Raw genomic sequence first — 22,199 nt, 5'->3', positions numbered from 1 at the left:
GGACACACCCATCATAGCTAACCCCACCACCCCAACCGCCCACCATCTCATGAATTACAATTTTGGAATGTTCACAGGTATGCTGATCTGCACTGTATGTTAGAGGGCAATTACAGGAAATAAGGGAAGGCATTCTATGAGCTACCAATCCAGTAAACTGCAACTGTGATGAAGTCAGAAAGTTCACCTTAAAATCAACCTGTGCTTTACCCATGCAGGGAAAAGAAACAGATTCACTTTAAAGTGGAACCAGGAGCGTATCTATGGCAATAAGCACCTATGGCAAACACTGAAATTGTGCCATTGTCCAAACCTCTGACACCCCAGTTCTGGCACATCCAGACACCCACATACACACTAGAGCTGCTGGACCTGTAAGGTTGGTGCTGAGTATGGAATGTATAGAACAGTGTACAGAATGAGACAGTGCGGAATATCACATTTACTACAAGGTGTATAGAGGAGGCATTGTGGACTAGGGAACGTACAGGATGGCATATAGAATGAGGCGGTGTGGAATAGGTCACATACAGCATGGCATATAGAATGAGGCGGTGTGGAATAGGGAACATACAGCATGGCATACAGAATGAGGCGGTGTGGAATAGGGAACATACAGCATGGCATATAGAATGAGGCGGTGTGGAAAAGGAAACATACAGCATGGCATATAGAAGAAGGCGGTGTGGAATAGGGAACATGCAGCATGGCATATAGAATGAGGCGGTGTGGAATAGGGAACATGCAGCATGGCATATAGAATGAGGCGGTGTGGAATAGGGAACATGCAGCATGGCATATAGAATGAGGCGGTGTGGAATAGGGAACATGCAGCATGGCATATAGAATGAGGCGGTGTGGAATAGGGAACATGCAGCATGGCATATAGAATGAGGCGGTGTGGAATAGGGAACATGCAGCATGGCATATAGAATGAGGCGGTGTGGAATAGGGAACATGCAGCATGGCATATAGAATGAGGCGGTGTGGAATAGAGAACATACAGTAGGGCATATAGAATGAGGTGATTTGGAAAAGGGAACATACAGCATGGCATATAGAATGAGGCGGTGTGGAATAGGGAACATGCAGCATGGCATATAGAATGAGGCGGTGTGGAATAGGGAACATGCAGCATGGCATATAGAATGAGGCGGTGTGGAATAGGGAACATGCAGCATGGCATATAGAATGAGGCGGTGTGGAATAGGGAACATGCAGCATGGCATATAGAATGAGGCGGTGTGGAATAGGGAACATGCAGCATGGCATATAGAATGAGGCGGTGTGGAATAGGGAACATGCAGCATGGCATATAGAATGAGGCGGTGTGGAATAGGGAACATGCAGCATGGCATATAGAATGAGGCGGTGTGGAATAGGGAACATGCAGCATGGCATATAGAATGAGGCGGTGTGGAATAGGGAACATGCAGCATGGCATATAGAATGAGGCGGTGTGGAATAGGGAACATGCAGCATGGCATATAGAATGAGGCGGTGTGGAATAGGGAACATGCAGCATGGCATATAGAATGAGGCGGTGTGGAATAGGGAACATGCAGCATGGCATATAGAATGAGGCGGTGTGGAATAGGGAACATGCAGCATGGCATATAGAATGAGGCGGTGTGGAATAGGGAACATGCAGCATGGCATATAGAATGAGGCGGTGTGGAATAGGGAACATGCAGCATGGCATATAGAATGAGGCGGTGTGGAATAGGGAACATGCAGCATGGCATATAGAATGAGGCGGTGTGGAATAGGGAACATGCAGCATGGCATATAGAATGAGGCGGTGTGGAATAGGGAACATGCAGCATGGCATATAGAATGAGGCGGTGTGGAATAGGGAACATGCAGCATGGCATATAGAATGAGGCGGTGTGGAATAGGGAACATGCAGCATGGCATATAGAATGAGGCGGTGTGGAATAGGGAACATGCAGCATGGCATATAGAATGAGGCAGTGTGGAATAGAGTACATACAGCATGGCATAGAGAATGAGGTGATGTGGAAAAGGGAACATACAGCATGTCTTTGCGATGACATACCCTCTAGAGGGACCTAAGAATGACAGGCTGGGTTTACAGGAAATGGTCATCATGACAAAGTGCGCTGGACCGAGGTGGAATTCGGGGACAGCACTGGAGTCTAGAGAGGGTGGACAGAAATTGGGAATTTTTTTAACAAAGGGGTAAGATTTTCACTGAAATACTCTCCACCCCAACCATACATGCTAATTTCCTAATCACTCCCAAGACAGTCTCAAGTCAGAGCTTACACAGGGCTTGGAACTCTCCAAGACTCCATGTGACAGTGCTGTGCCAATCCCTGGGAAGGGAAGTCAGCACCATAAAGGGTCTATAAGACAGCAGTATAAGCCCACTACTAGATGCTCACTCGCTCTCTATTAGCATCACCAATCACATCAAAGTTTCCATGCCATCGAAGGTTTGAATCTGATTGATGGCTGGGACAAACTGCTTAAGATTGTATCAAACAGAAGCCCCTCCCCTTTGCCGCTGGTATTTTGAGTTATGTTATGACCCAGATTCTTATTTTTAGTAGAAAAAAAATCTTGTTTGCCAATAAAGCTCCAGAGCTTCCAGGCATGATTTAAAGCTTGGGGAGCCTATATCTCATGAGATCTGGCTATCTATCGACCATCTATCTAGCTATCTATCTATCTATCTATCTATCTATCTATCTATCTATCTATCTCTATCTATCTATCTACCGTATTTGCCGGCGTATAAGATGACTTTTTATACTTAAAACATCCCCCGAAAAACGGGGGTCGTCTTATATGCGGGGTATACAATGCGAACCTTTAGTTCGTTTGGGCCAAGCTGGCCCAAAATGAACGTCCCTAATCTGTCAGCCCGCTGGATGTGCGGTAATACTGTATGTATGGTAGCTTCGGCTACATACAGTATACCGAGCTGAGCCAATAACTGGAAAATTAAGGGATCGTCTTATACACCCAACGCCTTATACGCCAGCAAATACGGTATCTATCTATCTATCTATCTACAGTATACTGTATGTGTATATATATATATATATAATGTGTACAGTATTTCTCCCTTTAAATATTCATTGCCTTGTAGCAGTGACAACCCTGCAGCCCTCAGACCCCTTTCCGGGCCAGTGCTAACACAGCGATGTCTGAGATCCGCCACGCACTCTCCCCATCTCGTTATGAATCAGCGTTAACCTTTTTGTACTGTAAATTTATGCACATTGCCAGAACTGAAAGAGAATTAAAAAGAAAACAGCTTTAATGTATTCGGTGGCAGACAGGTGTCCTCACACAGCGAGTCTTACTTTAGTGTACTTCACATTCCTCAGACTTTATTTTGCTTCTCTTCATTAACCCATTGGTACTTATTTTTGTATCTTAAAAACTGGAAGCAATGTACACTCTAGTACACTGATTCCCAGCTTGCAGCCCCCAGCCCTTTGGTACTTACTGTGCGGCTCTTGGGGCCCATGTAGACAGGAGTCTGTGTTCGGTGCTAACTAGAGCTAGTGAAGGAAAATGTTCTGTAGCATAACTGGTGTGGTTTATTCTTTCACACTTTCTTCAACTCCTATTGTATGTTCACAGTCTCTGGCCATCTCCTGTATCATGTCTGCAGTCTCTGATCATCTCCTGTATCATGTCTGCAGTCTCTGACCATCTCTGGTTGAATGTCTGCAGACTCTGAGCATCTCCTGTACTATGTCTGCAGTCTCTAACCATGTCCTGTACCATGTCAGTAGTCGCTGACCATCTCCTGCAGTATGTCTGCAGTCTCTGAACTATCTACTCTACCATGTCTGCAGTCTCACCTGTATAATGTCTGCAGTCTCTGACCATTTTCTGTATTATGTATGCAGTCTCTGACCATCTTCTGTATTATGTCTGCAGGCTTTGACAAGCTCTTGTACCATGTCTGCAGCCCCCGACTGCTTTCTATAGAACTGCATTCACTGAATATTATGTGCAACCATTCGCCGATGTCAAGGGCCTCTCTTGAGGCCCCCTATATTAAGTAAGTTGACACCACTGCTTTAGAGTAGACATTGTTATATCCACAAAGGAGGGCCAACTCCATAATAATGACCACAAATGTGAGAAAGTCTTATGGAAAGCCTTCTCAGAAGAATGGAGACTGTTATAGCCGCAAAGGGTGGTTAACCCAAATATTAGGGACCACAAGTGTGACAAAACAATTTGGGGGGGGGGGTGGCAACTCCATATTTATGACTACAAATGTAAGAAAGCCTTTTCAGAACAGTAGGGGCTCTTATAACGACAACGAGGGTGGGGGGAGGCAACTATATGTTAATGACCACAAACTTAGAGAAAGTATTGAGGAAAGCCTTCCCAGAGGAGTGGGGGCTGTGATATCCTCAAAGGAGGGCCAACTCCATATTAATGAATGACCAGAAATGTGAGAAAGCCTTGGGGAAAGCCTTCTCAGAAGAGTGGAAGCTGTTATAGACACAAAGGGGGAGCAACTCCCTATTGTGCCCTTGCTTTTGGAATGGGATGTCCTACAACCTCATATAGGTGTCATGGTCAGGTTTCCACAAACTTTTGGCGATTGTGCGGAGCTAGCAGTGACAGCTAGCTCCGCCCAATAGTTTCCTATTGTCCGGCGGCTCTGCTGCTGTAAAAAAAAAAAATTATCCCGGGCGCTCTGGGAGCCTCCCGCTCCCGGCCAACCAGGAGTGAAACAGGGCTGTGTCTTTTTTTCTTTATTCTGACACGAGCGATGTCAGAATAGGGAAAAAAAAAGAATTTTCCTATTGAAAAGCATTGGGACTTGCGTTCGGCTCGGCCACGATCGGGAGCTGTACGGGCTATTGGGAATAGCCCGTACAGCACCCCTTCGGTTATACAGAACCGAAGGGGTCCTGGGGCTGAAGCATCGGCCGAAGCTACGACCAGATCCTTCGGCAGCTTTGTGAATAGACCCCATAGTGTAGGTTTGGGGTCAAGACATGAAGCGACTTTTTTTTTCTGGCTTTGTGGGTGCCGAACACCCTATGCTAAACATTTCCGGGGCTGGATTATTGACAGCGCAATGTACTGTAGGATTCTGAAAGATGGAGAAGTGTTGAAATAAAAGTTTGAATGCCAAAATAAGGAAAACAAATATACCAGCAAAAAAAAAAATCTGCATTCACTTCTAAAACCTTCCCCAAACCGAAGTCAAACTTTAACAAATGCCAAATGCTCCTATATACATTGAAGTCGATTCCTCCAGCTTGAATGTGCTTTTCATTTGCAGTATTCATCGGGGCTGCCGTCCACACCGCGCACTTTATCTTAAAAAGGCGTCTCCTTATCTGGAAGTTGCAGGTTGCCTCGCAATATATGCAATATAAGCGACTAGCTTGTTTGCCTAGCTGGGGACAGTGGCGTGGCCCTTTTATAGATGTCACCTGGGACACCGGGGATGTACTGCCGATTACGCCGGTGACATCTAGATGGAGAGGGGAGAGAATGGAGAGCGGGAAATGATAAACATATATATTGGCATGCTCCTAAGCTTCCATGCCTGACACGTTTCACAGATTACACTCTAATGCACTGCCTGAGATAATAGGACCGCTGAAACAAGTCATTAGAATTTCCATTCATATTGTCACCGCATTCTTACTTGCAAATTCTTTACCAAGATTCTAAACACACAATGATCTGCTCGCGTCTGTGGCCACAGAAAAGCATACCTGCCTCTCAGACACAAGGCATCGATTTCCCTATTCATTGAAAACAATCGCATTTCTTTTTTTTTTTCCAGTATAAAGCAGCGCTTTGCGGCTTAAAGACACAATTAGTAAAATGAATGTTGGGGGAAAACCTTTTGTCTTTTGTCTGTTGCTCGCAGAGATTTCCGACGTCGCTTTCCTTCTGTTGCTTCGCTGGCTGCTGCTTGAAGCTGCAGAAAAAAAAAAGCAGACGTAAATATATGTTATTAATGTATAGAAATAATGAGTATTAAGGCATTCATGGAATGAAATAATAACTCCCACCTCCACAACCTTTTGTCCACCCCACTCACTTACATCCACGGATAGTTGAAGTATATGCAAACCCAAAATCAATGTTTTTTAGCATATTCGCCATCATGCCTCACTGTATACCGTTTTTTTTTTGTTTTTTTTAAGAAAACGGTTTTTCTTTTGCAAATCTGAGTTTCTTACCTGGACATTTTCAGCACTTCCTGTTGCAGGCTGACAACACTAACCCACTGCCATGCCTTGATTTATGTCTGCTGCAAGACCTGTGATTGCCTCTACCTACTTTGCATTTATCTGAAAGATCTGAAAGCCGGCCCATGGTCAACTGGAATAGCACACAAGACAGGCTGACAACGCCATTGTTGATTGCAAGGCCTGCTTTCTGTGGAACAAAGTGAGTCCTCATCAAGCTTGGGTGCTTTATAATTTAGGCTAGGGTCAGACCTGGGCGACACCTGGGATGCACTCCCTGGGCCACACGATTGTGTGCTAGTGAACACTATGGTTGCCACCTGTCAAGGATTCACCCGGACAATCCGGGTTAGGAATGCTGTGTCCGGCTTTCATGGCAGCAGAAACCCGGACACAAGATGTCAGGCAGACAGGAGCAACCAAAATTAAGATAGGGGCTAATGGCCCCCCACTGAAAATATTCTCAACTGTGATATTTACATATGAATGGGTGGCGCTATTTACATATGAATAAGCCACCACTCATTTTACCAAAAAAAATGTCCGCATTCGCTAGAGTGTTCGGGTTTCATTTGAAAAAAAAGGTGGCAACCCCAGTGCACACAGTGGTTGCCGCGTGGCTCCATTTCAATGGGGTTATATCCACGTGGAAATTGCTAAAAAAAAAGGTACAAGTACCTTTTTTTGCGACACATGGCAGTCCTCTTTTTTAGCCCCGATCGGGCAGAATCACGGCGGAAACCGCACGTTCTGCAGGGCGCAACTGGGGTGCCATTAGAAAATAATGGCACTCACAGCACAATCGGCTGTGGCGGGCGACTCCGTGACCGCCTGGCAATCCGCCCGGTTTTGTGCACGATTGCCGCGTGGTCAGGAGTTGCCCAGGTGTGAACCTAGCTTAAAGCACGCTGCCCATGACCAGTGTCCACTTGGTATTCAATGGAGAAAAGCACATCGCCCTCCATGGGCTACCAAGTGGACACTGGTCATGGCAGTGTCCTGCTTAGGTTCTGCTCTAACTGAAGTCTGCAAATCACTAGGACAGCCAGGCAATTCGCATTTTTAGGAAGCGGTCAGCAATAACAGCTCCATATGTTTCTCAGGTTTCTTTGAATGCTGCTAGGATTACATTCTGAGCAAAGTGACAGGTTCTCCCAACAGCCTTAGGAAATACCCAGAGCGTCCAGGCATGGGTGGGGACATCTGACATTCTCTTCCTTCTACTAGGATGCAGTCACTAGTGAAAGCAGTGGTCTCAGCAGAGGGCACGTCAAACCTCTGCAAAGTCAAAGCTCAAGCACACTAACTAGCAGGGAGCATGAACATTGCTGATTGGAGAGATCTAGTTTTTGTTCAGGGGTGTCGGGCCTCTGCAAAGAGACCACTGCTTCCACAAAGAGAGCGAGTTTCCTTTTCGGCAGCATGCTCAGACTGTGGCTGCATGCTTTCTAAAGAAAATGAACTGTAAAAACGTGCACATCTTTTGTTCTGCTGCACCTGGCATGTAATTGTCTGATTTCAGCTGAAAGTTCAGTATATAAACCCCGATACAGAATGACACGGAGCTTCCACTTGGTTTAATCTCAGTGCTTCTGCAGGTGAACAAAATGACAGGGGAGAGCAGGTGACACGCAACTATAAGTGGATGGAGGGCTTTTTAAGGGAACCTGTCCAGAATAGGCAAAGTGACACATTCCTTTGGATAATTCACTACAGAGGGTGGGCTGACAAGCCTGGATGATGACTTAAGATGGCCATACACCTATAGATTATCTGCAGATTTTCTATGGTCAGATGGAAAAAGTGCAACAGATTCCTCCATCTACGCTAAACTGTGAATCTCCCACTGGCTAGGCGGTCCCGCTGGCTATCAAAATACCTGAGCAATCTGATTGGATGCAGGCATTGTTCAGGTATTTTGAGAGCCAGCGGGGCCGCCCAGCAAGATACTGAAGCTTGGCCCAGTGGGAGATTCACAGTTTAGCATAGATGGAGTAATCTGTTGCACTTTTTCCATCTGACCATAGAAAATCTGCAGATAATCTGTAGGTGTATGGCCAGCTTTAGGCCTCATTCACACTGCTAAGAGCCGGCCCGCACAGATCCGTGTGGCGTGTACAGCCATATCGGGCCGCTCCCGGGAAGTGTGATTTGTACGCAGCAGCCTGTTCTTCTCTATGGGAGTATGAGGCCGTACGCCGCCGTACGCTCACCCGTACTACACATTCGTGCGGGTGTCTGTGCTCGGACGCAGACAGGATACATCCTGTCTGCATACGAGTACGGACACCCGCACCCACACGGATGTCCAGTTGGGGTAAGACTATGGCCCCGTACTCCCATAGAGAAGAACAGGCTGCTGCGTACAAATCACACGCAGCACCTGTCCTTCCCGGGAGCGGCACAATACGGCTGTGCACGCAGCACTGATCTGTGCACGCCGCACGGAGCTGTGTGAATGAGGCCTTACAGTGTGGCTGTTAGAGTAAACATAGTTAAAAGAGTCTATTGCTAAAGAGAAAGAAGCAGTAGACATTCAGAGCAGTCATTATATAGCAAGACAAAGTGTTGTTTGGATCACAGCGTGGCAATCAGGTGTTTGATAGAGTTTCACATTCAGTTAAGAGCTCTCAAAAAAGAATAAAAGTAACTGTAATATCTGTGTTTTCCATGTTATGCACTGCAGGGTCATATACAACGACACACAGCGTGTGATATGCACAATGCAAAAGCTGAGAGCTTGTTTCACTCAGCACGGTACAAAGGAGTATTCAGAAACACAAGACAATAAACGATTCTGATTTATGAAAATTAATTAACACCTGGATGGGGACGATAAAAGTTGCATATAGCACGGACTGATGGGCTGTTACCGGCCACATCCAAAGTACAAAACAATGCTACTAGGAAACAAAAGGAATGGGGCTAGGGGTTTGATGGGTTAAAGGCCAATTGTCCCAAGAGATTTAGCTTGAAAGCCCAACAATAAGCTAAACTTATGTTTCTTCCCCTGGACGTGTAAAAATTAAAAAGCAGCTCTGGATACAATATTCGTGGCTCCCCTCTGGCTCTGTCCCCCGCAGTAATAACTTTCCACCACTTGATGTCTTCAGTCATTTGGGCTGAATGATACTCAGGACATCCTGTGAGTGCAGGACATCATGGGCCTTAGAGTTAGAGGAGGTGTCACCACAGCACCCTGCATTTACTGTACATGCTATGATATCAAAAGTTCAATACTACTCTCTACATCATCAAAGACCACCCAACACTGGGAGAAGATCTGAAGAGAACCCTCCGCAATAAATTTTGCTGAGGGAAGTAGGAATCTGGCAAGTGAATGTGAGACAGGAAGATGAGCCGAGACATGGGAACTGGTGTCTGAATATTCTGCTGGCTATTTGCTTCCCTCAGAGACTCCATTGGCAACATTTGTGCCTGCAATTGGTCAAGAATGAATGGTTAAATTTGCTACCTGAGCGCTGCTGTTATTATTAGACAGTGCTGCATATTACAACCAGAAAACAGTAGGTCCCCCTGCCCTCCTTACAGCGCTTCCGGTCCAAGTGGAAATAGTGGTGCTCGCAGTGACAATCACGGATGGCGCCGTGTACAACAGTCAATAAATGATAGAAATCACCAGCACTCTGTAAATGAAATAAAAAAAAAGTCAATTTATTTGGATTAAATGTCACACATATCGCATAATCCACGCTGGGTCCCTTCTTCAGGGCAGAGATGTGACATATTGTCACATCTCTGCCCTGATGAAGGGACCCTGCGTGGTCCCGAAATGTTGGATTATGCGATATGTGTGACGTTTAGTCCAAATAAAAGGACTTTTTTTAAAATTTCATTTACGGGGTGCTGGTGATTTCTATCGTTCATTGCATATTACAACCAGACTACCATATCACCAACATAGGCTGGCAGGAGGCTACCTTGTCACCACAGAGACATCTAGGTCACCACCAGAAGCTATTGTGTTGCCAAAGAGACTGCTACATATGCCACATAGACAGGTCACTAGGCAAGGTCTCTAGAGACAAGATCACTAGAGACAAGATCACTAAAGTGATTTCCACGTTATGGTGAGACTGTCATGCCTTCAGAAGACTGCTATGCTACTGGAGAGATTGTCATGTCACCACCGATGGTGCCATGTTGGCAGATAGACTGCTAGATTAGCAAAGAAACTGCTAAATTATCAATCAGACTGTAAACAGACAGATTGCCACGTCATCAGAGGGATTGCTATGGTATCAAAGGGTCCACCATATTACCGTAGAGACTCCATGTCACCAGAAAAACTGGCAAGTTACCAGAGAGACTGACATGTCACCAAAGAGACTTCTAGGTTTTCACCAGATACTAAAAAGAGATGTGGTTGGTAAGGTGGTGCCAGATCTGAGCTAAGTGTGGTAATCAATATTTAGTATTCTTTTCATAGAGCCTTGTGGGCTGGTGGATGTCATGATGAAGGTTCCTCAAGAGGGGTCCTACATATTTAAGTTGGTGTGTTTATTATTGATTATTCTAAGACAAAAGTTAAAGGTAAATCCTTTTATTGGTATTGAGTTAGAATGCAGGCCTCCCCATTTCTGAAGATGTACTCGCTTCCCCACTCCCTTTTGGAGAGGAGATGTACTAACTTCATCAGGGCTTCTGTTGTTCAGGCCTGCAGATCAGTAGAGGTGCAATCACTATAGGGGGCTCCAGTGGCCACTGACAATGACAACATGGTATTGGAGAGACTACCATGCTTCGAAGGAAGTTGCCTTTGTAAGGATCACATATACAGTAGGTGATGTTATAGCGGGTTGACTGTTTGGCCCCTGGCTTTTAATCCAGCAGTAATAAGCACCCATGGTCATTTTGTATTTTAACTTGTGTGGTCTAATTAACAAAACTCACTGAGAATATATCTCTGCAGTTACAGCGGGGGGCCATAGCTTCCCTGCATAGTATAATTGCATGTGTGTGTGTGTGAATATCGAGCTTCTTGTGTTTTTCTTTCGTAGCTATAGCTGTGCTAACACCATGACTTCATGACCTCAATAAACAGCCCATGAAAAGGTATTGTAAAAGGGCTCATATACAAGCACCTTTAATGTTTCCATCTCATTAAAAGACAAAAAGCATAAAGACCCTGAAAAATAATTAGAGTTGTTGAGCAGTAATCCAGCGGTCAGCCTGCTGCTTAGGAAGTGTGTTTATTAACACTTTTTAATTGTTTTGGTAACGTACACAACAGATGTAAATGAACTGAGCACGGGAGGTTTGCGGGCCCCCTGATATGTTTTCTTGTTAATTAAATTTTTACACAGTGAGGGTACAGACAGGTCCAGGATGGGCTTTGAATTGGGTCCTGAGTTTGAGAAGTTAATTAGCTTCAAAGTTGGATTAAAATATTTCAGAGAGACCGAAAACACATGGGACTGCACAAATAATACAAAATGGTTATCTCAGTGGGATGCACAGAGGGATGGGTCCTCTCTAAGTGCTATATCTTTCGACTGTCCTGCAGGCCTAGACATCCCCCACAGCCAATAAGAGACACTTAAAGGGTTATTCACTAAGGCTTCGAAGGCAGCTGAGTGAATAACCGAGCCGAAGTGAAGTGAGCCGAACGCTGTTCAGCCATTCAATCCGGCTCAGTACGGCTGATTTCACATGTTCGGTCAGCCGAACATGTGCAGAAGGACTTCGACTCAGCCGATCCAACATCTGCATCGGCTGAGCTGAAGCTCTGGCAGCTCACTTGCTGCCATTCGCCCCCATTCCCATAGTGGGTGAATAGCCGAATGTCACCGAGCGGCATTCGGCTCGGCTATTCTGCTCAGTACCTCTGTGGTACCGAGTGGAAAAGAAAATAAGTGGAAAGAATAATAAAAAATTACAAAAATTGCAAAATGATTACAATTTTTTTTTTTAATAGGAAGATTTAAATAAATAAATATATATAAACGAAAAAAACAATTGGGTGGAGCTAGCAGTGTCTCATATATTGGCCGGCACCTGCTAGAGTCTTCTAGCAGGTCCCGGCGAATGAATAACAACTGGGCGGAGCCGACCATGACATCACGGCCGACTCTGCCTAGTTGTTATTGTTTAATGAAATCAGCATCCCCATGTCATTTGCAGACGCTGATCTGTCATTACAACTGGGCGGAGCCAGCTGTGAGATGACGGCTGGCTCCACCCAGCTGTCATTTGCGGGGCAAACGGCCAGCCTTCGGCAGGCCGTTCGCCCCGCTTCGGCTGTCACTTTGGCTCAATAGAGCCGAAGCAAATGCCTTCTGCTCCGCTGAGACGCTCAGCCGCCTTTGGCAGGTGTACGGGCTATTGGGAATAGCCCTACAGCAGCCCTTCAGTTCACAATAGCCCGTACAGCAGCCGAAGGTGGCTGAGCATCTCAGCAGAGCCAAAGGCATATGCTTCGACTCGACTGAGCCAAAGTGACAGCCGAAGCAGGGCCGAAGGGCTCTGGCAGCCGAAGAGAGCTGAAGGATCAGCCGAAGCTACGGCTGTATCCTTCAGCTCAATAGTGAATAACCCCCTTAGTCTGGCCATTTACAGAAAAAAACTCTATGCAACTATCTACAAACTTGCCAACATTCTCTGCCTGAACTTGTTAGGGCTTAGAGTTGATCAGGCGGGTTAGATTTTCCCAGCTGATTGTTGCTGTTTTACCCTAGGCAGCTGTAACTAGCACCCCATATTCCCTTCTGCATAGGCATAAACATATTAATTTACACATTTGTAGAATCATGAGCTTTCATTAGCAAGACAGTTAGATAATGGTTCATGCTTGCACACTATATAACACACTATGGAGTTGTTTTTTAAAGGGTTCACCCATTGTATAGCTGGGCAAACGCTATTTGAATGGCATTACGGCAGCCAGATACAACTGAGGAGCGAAGGAAATCCTAAGCTCCTTGGCTCAGTCTAGCAGCAGTAATGTTGTGCAAACAGCTTCATAAATCAGCCCCAAGATGTTTGTGGACACCTGACCATCACACCAACATAAGTGAGCTTATTGGACATCACAATCCAAAACAAGGTGCATAAAATCAACCGCACAGTGATTCAATCTAATTTGACGAACACTGCCATACAAACCCATTTTAGACAACTGTGCACTTTCAACCTTGTGTTAACAGCTTGGGGAAGGTCCTTTTTGTGTTCAAGCATGACTGTGCCCCTGTGTACAAAGCTAGATCCATACAGACATGGTTTGATGTGCTTGGCATCTGAAAAACTCAAGTGGAGTGCTCAGGGCCCTGACCTCAACCCTACTTTGGGAGGAATTGAAATGCCGGTTGCAAGCCATGTCTTCCCACCCAACATCAGTACCTGACATAAACAAATATGACAAAGCCTTTATGAAGCCCTCCCTGAAGCATGTAGGTTTTCATAGCCACATAGCCAATTCCATATTAATGGCTATAAATGTGAAAAAACCTTATTTAAAGCCTTCCCAGAAGAGTGGTGGCTGTTTCGGCCTCAAAGGTGGCTACAAGCTGGGTCTTTATTAATATCAATACATCAATATCTGACTTCACAAATGCTTTTTGATCTGGCTGAATGAGCAAAAATTCCCACAGACACACTTCTTGTGGAAAGCTTTCCTAAAAGAGCGGACGACATTCTAGCTGCAAAGAGGGGGGATGTCCATATTTTTGCCAAGAGTGTTGGAAATGGGATGTCCAAGAAGACCATATAGGAGTGAAGGTCAGGTGTCCACAAACCTTTGGACAGATTTTGTATCTTCGGAACATTCCCAGGACAAGACCAACCTTCAGCTATTCACAGCATTAGTGAGATGAATCTACATTGTCCCTGGCCACTGAGATCAGCTTCCGTTGCACCACCACCAATATCTTCCCTCTGTTCTTTGCTTGTCTCACTAGTCACCATTTGCATGCTAGCTAGCATCTGCATCTTAGTATCTCACATTCAGAACTGCTTCTAAAAAAAAAAAGATGTTTAAGCGGAAGGAAATTTTAACCTTCTAGACCCTGGTCCCTTCCTTCTGGAGTTGGCTACTTTTGTTCCCCATGGTCCCTTGATGGACTACAATCTCATGTTTAGTTTACTAATTTGTATTGAGATTGTAGTCCATCACAGAGTGAGTTTGGAACAGTGGCTACTTTTCAACACACCCAGGGACCATGGGGAACAAAAGTTGCCTCCCTCCAGAAGGAAGGTGTCAGGAACCAAGTCTGAACCCAGAGCCTCTGCTGTAGCTGGCGGTGGCTCTAGCTGCTGAGCCACCTAAGAACCTTGGATAGCTCCTTGCTTGATCTCCTGTGTATCCTCAGTTATACCTGACCTCTGCTGAACTCTGACCTCCTTGTTCCTCCCTTGAACTTCCTATTTAAGCAATGCCTCTGCACTTCCTCTTTGACAGATTATTGTGCTCCTGCCTTGATCTTGCTTCCTGCTCCCTCTGTGCTACAATCTACTCAAACTGCTTCCCATGTACCGACCCTTGGCTGCTGATTCACCGACTACTCTCTCCGTCTCCTGCTACATACCTGATACCTTTGGCTCCTGACCTCGGCTTGTTCACTTACTACGCTTCTGCCTGCTCCTATACTACTACCCTATGCTTGTGTACCAAACCCGGCCTGTTATACTACGAATTGCTTGCTGCTTCAGCTACTGGACTCTGAGCCTGATCCCAGATTGTGACAGAAGGACAGTGTCAGCACCAATTCAGAGATGATTTGAGGATCTACAACTGAGTGATACACAAATAAGATACATTTTGTTCATAGTTAAGGTATTTGAATGCATTTGCAAGGTTTAATTCCTGAGTTTAGGGTCACTTTCAAGGAACTCATCTGAGATAAAGACAGACCCAGAGAGAATGAGCAGAGGGGCTGCATGACTGAGGGGTGGAATAGTCCCTGGAGGAGGGGTTAAAATAAAATGGGGATTAGGTGATCTTTCCTGATTGGAGGTCGGGGTCAGGTGTCCTGGAGGAGCCACATGTTCTCCGACCCGCCCTCCCTTAATTTATGTAGTTTCTGGTGGTTACAATGTCCTTTTAGATGTCACGGCTGCTTTGTGGGTTGGGGGGTCTTTGGGGGGTTCTGAAAATCTGAGTCAGTTACACAAATGGGGGGCCATCAGCTGGTATGGGTGCTTCCCCCTGTTGGCGTCAGTATTTGTTGGGAGACCTGGCACCCTTGGAACTTGGGAGCAGTAACTGTCCTCATGCTGGTTGGGGTTCAGCTAGGAACATAGGAGCAGCTTTTAGGAGAGACCTTATTTGGGCTGTTGGGCACCCAAAGACCCCTTCCTGGATCCAACAGTCGTTAAGATTTTTTATTTGTATATTAATTTGTTTATTACTTTGCTTACGGATAACGTTTGTTTGGTTAATAAAAGGGCTGCTGTGGCAATTTAAATCCATGCCACGCAGTCTGTGTGTTTATTGGGGATTTAACAGAGGGACGTAATTGATGAATCCATCAGTCAAGATGTGTTTATAATTTAAGCACGCTTTCCAGAGCACTGAGAAGTCCTTTCAATACTGCATTATGAGTGTGTGTTATTTTTATCCCCGTTTCTTTGTGTCACAATTAGTTTGCTACATCTAGTATAGTATCCTATGAGAATCGCAATTCTCTCATACACATACCCTGTGGCTCATCAGACACTTCTTCAAACGCAACCCTGTTTCAGCCATGACCCTATATGGATGATGGATATTTATCTCTCCATCGATGCTACACATATCCCTCATGCTTCACCATAGGATCACCACTGTCTCCATCCAACAGTGAGTCCCTGCATTCTTTTATATATTATTATTTAATTTTTATACACCTTTTAATTTTTATATTGTTTTACAGCTACTATACCACCACAAGTAGCTTTCAAGGTAGTAGCGCTCCTTGTTTTGTATTTTTTGCATTATGAGTTATGGCATCTAATGACAGCACCTTGCTCCCTTTGAGAATTTAATATGGAACCTTCCTCTTTATTACCACAAACCACTGCTCTCTCCCTAACCATCTCAGCTAAAAGCTTCTGTCTAATATTGGAGTCACATATCCAGCCTTCCCACAAATGTCACTTTCAAGCATGGCAAACTTAACGCAGGAGGTGGCTTTTTTCTATGCTCCATATAATTCCGAGCCTTTTTTTTATGCATTCACTTACTCAACATGTCAAGCCAGAAGGACGGGCCCATTACCTGTTCCCGTCATTGATTTCCTGTGTCCTGTTTTCCTAAAATTACACTTCCACAGCTTTTCCCTGCATCAAGGTCTTGAATTTCGCATTGGCGGTGTTCGATAAGTACAGCAGCCAGCAAGTTTTTCGGTGTCTGTTTACAGAGCCCGCGTACTCAGCTTCTAAATGTGAATGTCATATGTTTCTCTCTAACCTCCTCGTCAGGTGAGTGTGTCTCAGATTGCAGACTTCTGACGTCAGTGTATGTGGCCTTAGCATTAATTGCTAAACGGCCAGCCGCTGGCAATATATAAGATTCCAATATGTACTGAAATAGTTAAAGTATATGTAGGGAAGTAGGGGATGATTAGAACCTCTGTCAGTTTATGTTTTTGGCATCTGTGTTTCTTTTGGGGAGATTTTCTCTTCACTTCCTGTCTCCGAGGTGCACCAGGAAGTAAAAGGAAATCTTCTAATCTCTTAATTTCCATCTAAGACACTGGTCATTGGAGTAGGTGCCTCCAGTGGAAAATTTGCTCCCACCTCTTGCTCTGGTGTAAATGGTGGCAGTTGCAAATTTTCATGTCACACAATATTAGCACCACTGTTTAGCAAATGCATATTTTCAGTAAAAAATACCTTTAAATTAATTTTAGCACGGTGATACCAAACATGAAGCTGATCAAGCACATACCATGTGGCAATGGGAGTTTTGAAACTGGAAGTGACGTAACAGTCTGCGTTTCCGGGTTAATTCCCCACGGTTCACTGATTGTCCTCTGCCCAACCTGCCGACACCTGCCATGCCAGTTCCCGGCCTGCAGGAGGGGCGGCAGAGCTCCAGATATATGACGAGATTAGATAATTTTTATATTTCCATGGAAAATGATCGCTTTGCCTTATCTATATATCCGTTTTAAAGCTGAACTCTGTCCTTCCCTTCAGTCTTGCATAGTCATACAGGCTCCTCTCCTGGATTAAGGGCTGGTTCACACCAGCCCCAGTGCGTTCTGCCCCGATTCGGTGCAGGAACACACTAAATTGCATGCCAGCCGGCTCACTGTATTCTGGGGGCGTGGCGGTGCATTTAAGTCAATGGCACTGCAGCCACACCACCCTGGCCGCAGTGGGATTGCCTGCACTGGAACACGTGGCAAATCAATGCCTGCGCTCCGGTCCGGTGTGGTCAGAAAAAATAGTACGTGCAGCCATTGACTTCAATGCACCGCCACAGGTCCTCCCGCCCCAGAAAGCAGTGAGCCGGCCGGGATGCGGTCCAGTACGTTCTGGCAACGAATCGGGCCAGAATGCGCTGGGGGCTGGTGTGAACTAACCCTAAAAGTGGAGCAAATCATAAAGAGCTTGCCTCATTTCCTGGCTGGAGGATGTCCAGCATCATCTAGTGCTTTCATCCGCAGCCTGACCTGTCCTTATCCCGCCCCTTTCATTCCTTGCATTTCAGTTCTTTCAATCATAGAGGCTCAACATTACATGTGGGTGTTACCGAGGGCAGACTGCATGCAAATGCAGGGCTGTGCATATTCTCTTTTTGTCTTTTGTGAAGCCAATAAAGTTTTTTTGGACCCTGGTGCCAGTGACCCTTTTTAGTCTTCATTTGCATACAAATGTAATCTGCCTTGGAACGCCCACTCCTGACAACAGACTCCCATCAAGGCATTTTGATATTTGCACAACTCTTCCCAAATGCCAGCCCACTGCTAGCATCAGGGCTGAGGGCTCTTGAGAGAAGTACTAAGGCAGGTATTTTCAGGAAGCTATGTACAGCTCCCTGCCAGCCCCTCCCATCGTTCATGACCTGGCTGCATTACATAGAGAAGCACAGAGACCCGATGATGATGCTACCGGATCTAAAAAATATATGTAATAAAAACTGAAAGGTTTTTTATAGAAATTCTATCAGCATCTTGATGACGGGGGAAATGAGGTACCAGGAGCAAAATATATGCAGATTAAAATTCAGTTTTCTCATTTTCAAATGGGGTGAAGAAATAATACAATGTCTGGCAGTTGTCTGCAGCATTACATACCCTGAATAATATGTGTGTCCCCTTGGCGATTTCAGGGGTTGCACTTGAGTTCCCCTATGTCAAGAAAGTTGACCACCACTGACTTAAAGAGTCAACTAACACAGCATATGGGTATGGCTGTTCCAGGCCAACCAGTAAGGATAAGGAGCCCTGAAGAACGCACCTTGAAAGCCAAGCCAGCAATGGCAGTCCTATATCTCCATACTAGAAGGTTCCTTTAAAACCAGTCCAGATTTCATCTAGTTTTTTTTTTTTTTTTTTTTTTTTTTTTTTTCCAACAGGGAACAGCACAATAATAAAACTATTTACATGCCTCCATGTACCAGCCAATATCTCAAAACAAACAGGTGCTGATGTGCATTCTTATCACAATGAGAGTTATCTTCTCCTGCCAATGCATAATTCAACCACTACACCGGCACGTTGGCTCTGCATCTAGTTTAACCTTAAGCCTTAAAGGAATAATTTTCTCTATCTGCAAAGGATCTGCAGCTGCAGGTGGAGAAGTGCAAACTCATGTACAGTTGGAGGATTTGGCCGAATTGCATCAGGACGTGACAAGGAAGCTAAGTAGGACTTATCTCATATTACTCGAGTGGATTGGTGAAAAGGTGAACAGAGGATGGAGGTAACTGGCAGGAAAACATGTACTGTTCCCAAAATATGCAGAAAAAAAACCCGCTAACATGTCTTTATATACAGCAACAGCAGCAAATATCTGTATTAACAAGCAGACCTGGAATTCCAGTCCAGTGACTTTTGTCCTGTCCAGTGGTGGCAAACCTATGGCATGGTAGCACGCGAGCCTAGGTTCAGATTAACATATGGGTGCTCCTGAAGATATGCCCGGCCGACCTGGATCACCTCGGTATACAATCCGGGCTAGTCACAATCAGGCAGCGGCGGCTCTCTTATCTAGCATTAGAGGCCGCTCGCTGGGGCTTCTTGGGGCCCTTATAGACCACCTGAGAGCCACACAGCCCCTCTAAGAGCCCACACAGCACCTCTGAGAGCTGCAAAGCCCCCCTGAGAGCCCCTACAGACCACCTAACAGCTCGCAGAGCCCCCCTGAGAGCCCATATAGATGTCCTCAGAGCTGTACGGCTCCCCTGAGAGCCCATATAGACCATATCTGAGCCCCCTTAGACTGCCTGAGAGCCACACAACCCCTCTGAGAGCCCATATAGACCGCCTCAGAGATGCACGGCCCCCCTGAGAGGCCATTTAGACTATATCTGAGCCCCATTAGACCCCCTGAGAGCCGCACAGCCCATCTGAGAGGCCACAGAGCCCCTTTGAGAGCCCACACATCCCCCCTGAGAGCCTTTATAGACATCAGTGTTTTTCCTCATAGTTCTCCTTAGGATAACGGGAGGACACAAACTAGCGCCCTCCTGTCACTCTAAGCTCAGTATACCGCGATCTACTGCTGGCAGTATACTGATGACTCTGTGGTGGCCAATCCACTCGTGAAAATGATGTCTCATGCTCCCTGAACCACTCTTTCACAATCTGAGTCCCATGAATCCTGGCATTGTCATCTTGGAAAATGCCCAATGTGCCATGAGGGAAGAAAAAATCCATTGATGGAAAAACCTGATCATTCAGTATAGTCAGGTAGGTAGCTGACCTCATTTTTTGGGCACATAACTTTGCTGGATCTAGTAATTATCCAGTGGATGAGCTAAATCTAGAGGCAGAGCCAGCTGTACCCGCCCCCTCCCCCGTCCGTTCCGCCAGTCAGCGCTGGAGGATAGGAGCGGGGGGAATCCAGGGATTGTTCTTCCATGCTCAAGAGGAGCTCCTTCAGTGTTCTGAAACAGCTCCTTCATATTCGGAAGAAGCTTCTTCCGTGTTCGGGAGGATCTCTTTCCTTGTTCGGGAGCAGCTCCTTCCTTGTTCAGGAGGAGATCCTTCCGTGTTCAGGAGGAGCTCTTTCCTTGTTCTGGAGGCGTTCCTTCCTTGTTCTGGAGGCGGTCCTTCCTTGTTCGGGAGGAGATCCTTCCTTGTTCGGGAGCAGCTCCTTCCTAGTTCAGGAGGAGATCCTTCCGTGTTCAGGAGGAGCTCTTTCCTTGTTCTGGAGGAGGTCCTTCCTTGTTCAGGAGGAGCTCCTTCCTTGTTCAGGAGGAGATCCTTCCTTGTTCGGGAGAAGCTCCCTCCTTGTTCGGGAGGAGTTCCATGTATGGGAGGAGATCCCTCCTTGTTCGGGAGGAGATCCTTCCTTGTATTGAATTGGGAGGAGCTCCTTCCAGGTTTGGAATAGCTCAGGTCCCGGCCAGATTTAGTCTGAACCTGAGCTCATCCTTAACTGATAGAGTGTGCCTACAAAACTTGCTGGAAGAAAACTGCTCAGCTTCCTAGAAGTGAACGCTGCAGTTTGCTTCTGGAAAAATAGATGCCCTCCCCCTTGACACAAATCTTCCCTTGCGCTTCCATGGCTCCACCCATGAGCTTCCTTAGCCAATCACAATTTGGAAGGAAGTCCTGCACCTCCCGGGGGGCCCTACCAGACGCACGCATGCCAAGAGCTCTTTACATTTAGACAGATAACCCATTTAAAGTGTCTGAAGTTAAAAAACTCATTTGATATTCTGAATACGGGCCTCCAAAAAGCCAAGGGCACATGTTTAAACCTGACAGACGAGATTTCTTTCAGAGTGCAATAATAGGCTGGCTGATTTTTCTCATCCTAAAGCAGCGCAAATGCATTTAAATCCGAGGCTTAAATCTACATGTAATTAAAATCTACCATATAGCCCGAGTATTTAATTTCTAGTTTTATGTGTTAAAAGCTCATCTGCTGTGTTTCTCCGCGAAGACATCTCCTTCATTTGCATTTCACAAAGCGTCGCGAAAGAAAGTCACAAAACTTGGGTAATTACAGCCGGCTCCAATTCAGCGGACAAGCTAGAAAAGAACCGAGGTGGAAAGGAAAGTTTGGAGGTATTGACCCGTATTCGCTTGTGGCCAACATCTGCAGCACGAATGTGAAACTCAACTGAGACCCAAAAATCATATAAGGAGGCACAACTCAATAGTCCAAGATAAGCAAATATTGTCCTCATACAAGAGTCATGTGTATTCTTCCTGGAATCTTGGTGAGCTTTGTGTATTTCTTCTTCCAGATCTGTGCAGTAATCCAAAGTGAAACTTTGCCTCCAGTAATAAAGACCGGTCACTGCTGCTCTTTTCTCCTTGTGCGGGGTGACTGGTCTTGTCTCCGCCCCCTCCTGTAATAAAGACCGTTCACTGCTGCTCTTTTCTCCTTGTGCGGGGTGACTGGTCTTGTCTCCGCCCCCTCCTGTAATAAAGACCGGTCACTGCTGCTCTTTTTTCCTTGTGCGGGGTGACTGGTCTTGTCTCCGCCCCCTCCTGTAATAAAGACCGGTCACTGCTGCTCTCTCTCCCCGTGCAGGATGACTGGTCTTGTCTCTGCCCTTTCCTGTAGTTTGCTATAGGCGGCCTGTAGTAGGTGGAGCCTGCTGGGTCCCTCCCACAGCTCTGTTCTCTGCACAGCTTATGTACGGCAGAGTGATGATGTCACTGCTCTACTTATAAGGTAATATATAGGTTTGCCAAGGCATTTGCTGCACGCAAAGTAGATTTATATGCTTTGTCGCTAATGAGGAATATAGCTACAGTATATGGAAGTTTTTGTGCCTGGAGTTCAGCTTGATGAATATTTGATCCTACGTTTTAAAGGAAACCTGTACTTCGTTTTTACAATTTGAAAGTAAAAGTCCTG

The 22,199-nt window shown here is 45.7% G+C and overlaps 1 protein-coding gene across 1 annotated transcript in view; it reads right to left on the bottom strand.

Annotated features, from left to right (window-relative positions):
• LOC108792216 (GDNF family receptor alpha-4-like) overlaps positions 1–22,199 on the bottom strand; it is a 387,381-nt gene that overhangs the window by 91,564 nt on the left and 273,618 nt on the right. Inside the window, exon 2 of the mRNA XM_018562938.1 lies at positions 5,864–5,941. Coding sequence (XP_018418440.1) covers positions 5,864–5,941 — 78 coding nt within the window. The remainder of the gene's footprint in view (positions 1–5,863; positions 5,942–22,199) is intronic.

The sequence above is a fragment of the Nanorana parkeri genome, unplaced genomic scaffold (genome assembly GCF_000935625.1).
Source record: "Nanorana parkeri isolate BGI_ZX_2015 unplaced genomic scaffold, ASM93562v1 scaffold615, whole genome shotgun sequence".
NCBI classification, from domain to species: Eukaryota; Metazoa; Chordata; class Amphibia; order Anura; family Dicroglossidae; genus Nanorana; species Nanorana parkeri.
The sequence above is the reverse complement of the archived record's forward strand: the minus strand, read 5'-3'. Positions and strand labels throughout refer to the sequence as shown.